Source organism: Eimeria mitis, genomic scaffold, assembly GCF_000499745.2.
Source record: "Eimeria mitis Houghton genomic scaffold, Emh_scaff5479, whole genome shotgun sequence".
In the NCBI taxonomy this organism is placed as follows: Eukaryota; Apicomplexa; class Conoidasida; order Eucoccidiorida; family Eimeriidae; genus Eimeria; species Eimeria mitis.
In genome coordinates this window covers 1,080-3,700 of record NW_013573750.1, presented here as the reverse complement: position 1 = coordinate 3,700, position 2,621 = coordinate 1,080, and the positions used below count along the sequence as shown (strand labels likewise).

The window sequence follows — 2,621 nt, the reverse complement described above, 5'->3', positions numbered from 1 at the left end:
GGGGGGGGGGGGGGGTAACGGGGGGGGAGGAGGCGGCGTGCTGTGAGTTGCAGAGCACCTTGGTGCAGCCAACGATGCAAGCCAGCGTCACACGCATGCACAGCGAAACTTTCTGTGCTGCATGCAGAATATCTTTATTCACATACTGAGCATCTGCATAGCTTGCAGACAGCTTACAAGAGCTAAGCAAATGTTATTCCGCTAACTTTGTGCAGAGCATGCTACGTAGAGTTTAACTTGTGCTTTCTGGTCTCATCCAAGGAGAGATGCGAGCTGCAACGAAGGTGAATACGCGGAGTGAGAGAAGCCCCCGAGACCCCGCTCCTGTCCCCAGGCATCCTGGGCGTTCAGCTCAGGGCCTGGGGCTGCAGGGGAGGACGCAGCGTAGCTGCTGGTGTGTGGTGTGAGGGAGCATACACAGTGCTTGCGCTGCTGCATGCGCTGCTGCATGCGCTGCTGCATGCGCTGCTGCATGCGCTGCTGCATGCTGTACCGCTCTATACACTTTTTTTGCGTTTGTATAGGCTTGGTGGAGGCATAGAGGGGCCGTGTCAGTGCTCCTGTGTTTGCTGCTGGGGCGCAGCAAGCTGCTGCTTGCTCCATACAAAACCCCGCTGCTGCTGCTGCTGCTGCTGCTGCGTCAAGACAGCCGCAGATGCATGCACAGCCAAGCCCCGTTCTATGCATGCATGCATGCGCTGGCCTGGCACTATAGAGAACCTCAGCAGGCTGCATCCATATAAATATAAATATAAATAAACAAACAACCAGAGCTACGTCTGTATAACAAACGAACCCATAGAGATACACATATACACCAGCAGCAGCAACAGCAATGTTTACGCACTAAAAAAATAATTAAAATATAAAAAAATAAAAAAAAATAAAAAAAATAAATAAATAAAAACTGAAAAAATATTAGTTTAATAACACAAACCAGAAAATTCGGTGCATGCATTTGGGGCCCCACAGCAGCAGCGGCAGCGGCTCGCTGCTGCTGCTGCTGCTGCTGCTGCTGCTGCAGCAGCAGCAGCAACTGCTGCAGCAGATATTTCTTTGAAGGATTTTAACTCAACCAGAGAAACTTCAACAGCTTTTTGTTTTTTTTTTTTTTTTCTGGTGTCTATACACCGCAAGCTGCAGCAGCAAACAGGTGCAGCAGGGGAGCCCCCCTACGGCGCCTGTAGATACTGTGGCTGTTGCTGCTGCTGCTTGCTGCTTGCTTCTGCTGCTGCTGCTGCTGCTGCAGCTGGAGCTGCAGCAGCACATCTGCTGCAGCAGAGCTGCTGCAGCAGAACCACCTGCTGCCGTCAGCTGCTTCTCTACCCTAAGCCGCAGCAAACCCCAAACCCTAAACCCTAAACCCTAAACCCTAAACCCTCATGGTTGAACCACAGGGGGCCCCGGGCCCCTCAAGCGATGAAACCCTGCGGCAGAAGATACACCGCCTAGAGAAGCAGCGGCGCAGCCTCACCAACACTCTCTATGAGCTCGAGGAGGATGCAGCAGACCACCAGTAAACCCTAAACCCTAAACCCTAAACCCTAAACCCTTGATGGGTACACAACGAGAATCCTGACAGACTCAGCAGATTCAGCTTTGGAGCAGCAGCAGAAGCAGCAGCAGCAACAGCAGCAGCAGCAGCAGCAGGAGGAGCAGCGGCCGACAACGGGCAGAAAGAAGCCCAAGCCTCAGCAAGGGTTTAGGGTTTAGGGTTTAGGGTTTAGGGTTTGTGTGTACAGGCTGGTGCTAGACGCCATCAAACCCCTGGAACCCTCACGCCGCTGCTACCGGCTGGTGGGGGGGGTGCTCGTAGAGAGAACAGTAGGAGAGGTGGAGCCAGCTCTGAAGCAACACAAAGCCTTGGTTTAGGGTTTAGGGTTTAGGGTTTAGGGTTTAGGGTTTAGGGTTTAGGGTTTGGGGTTTAGGGTTTGGGGGTTGGTGTGTCCTGGCTTGGTTGGGTCGAGGGTTTTTGTCTCTCTCTCCTTTTCTTCTTCTCGTCTCCGTATTTGCATATTTCCTTTTGCTGCTGCTGCTGCTGCTGCTGCTGCTGCTGCTGCTGCTGTTGCTGCTGACAGGTGGAGGAGGCTGTGAAGGACATGGGGAAGCAGCTAGCTGCTGTGGAGCAGCAGCTAGCTGCAGCTAGCCAAGAGTATATAGCGCAGACAGGCTCAGCAGATGTACCTCACCTGCAGCGCTCAGCAGCAGCAGCAACTTTTGTCTTTGTAGGGTTTCGTCTGAATATGCTGCGTAACGTGCAGCCTAATTCCTCCCCGCATTAAACAGTCCTAGGGTTTAGGGTTTAGGGTTTAGGGTTTAGAGGCTGGATTCAGAGGGTTTAGGGTTTAGGGTTTAGAGGCCATATTGAGAGGCTCTAGGGTTTAGGGTTTAGGGTTTAGGGTTTAGGGTTTGGGGTTTGGAGGCGTATTCATTATGCTCAGCTGATATAACGCTGTGAGGGTTTAGGGGGACTGAGGGTTTAGGGTTTAGAGGGGGCCGAGGGTTTAGGGTTTTAGGGTTTAGGGTTTAGGGTTTAGGGTTTAGGGTTTAGCCACGTACGCACACAACTGTAAATATGGAGGCCCGCAGTAGCAGCAGCAAGAGCAGCAGCAACAGCAACG

General features: G+C 52.5%; 1 protein-coding gene across 1 annotated transcript; it reads left to right on the top strand.

The window, feature by feature from the left end:
• Positions 1–1,382: 1,382 nt before the first annotated feature.
• On the top strand, positions 1,383–1,872 carry EMH_0082310 (uncharacterized protein; the record flags this gene model as incomplete). Its single annotated transcript, XM_013500505.1, has 2 exons — positions 1,383–1,516; positions 1,743–1,872. The coding sequence occupies 2 exons, from the start codon at positions 1,383–1,385 to the stop codon at positions 1,870–1,872; spliced, it is 264 nt and encodes an 87-aa protein (XP_013355959.1).
• Positions 1,873–2,621: the final 749 nt, after the last annotated feature.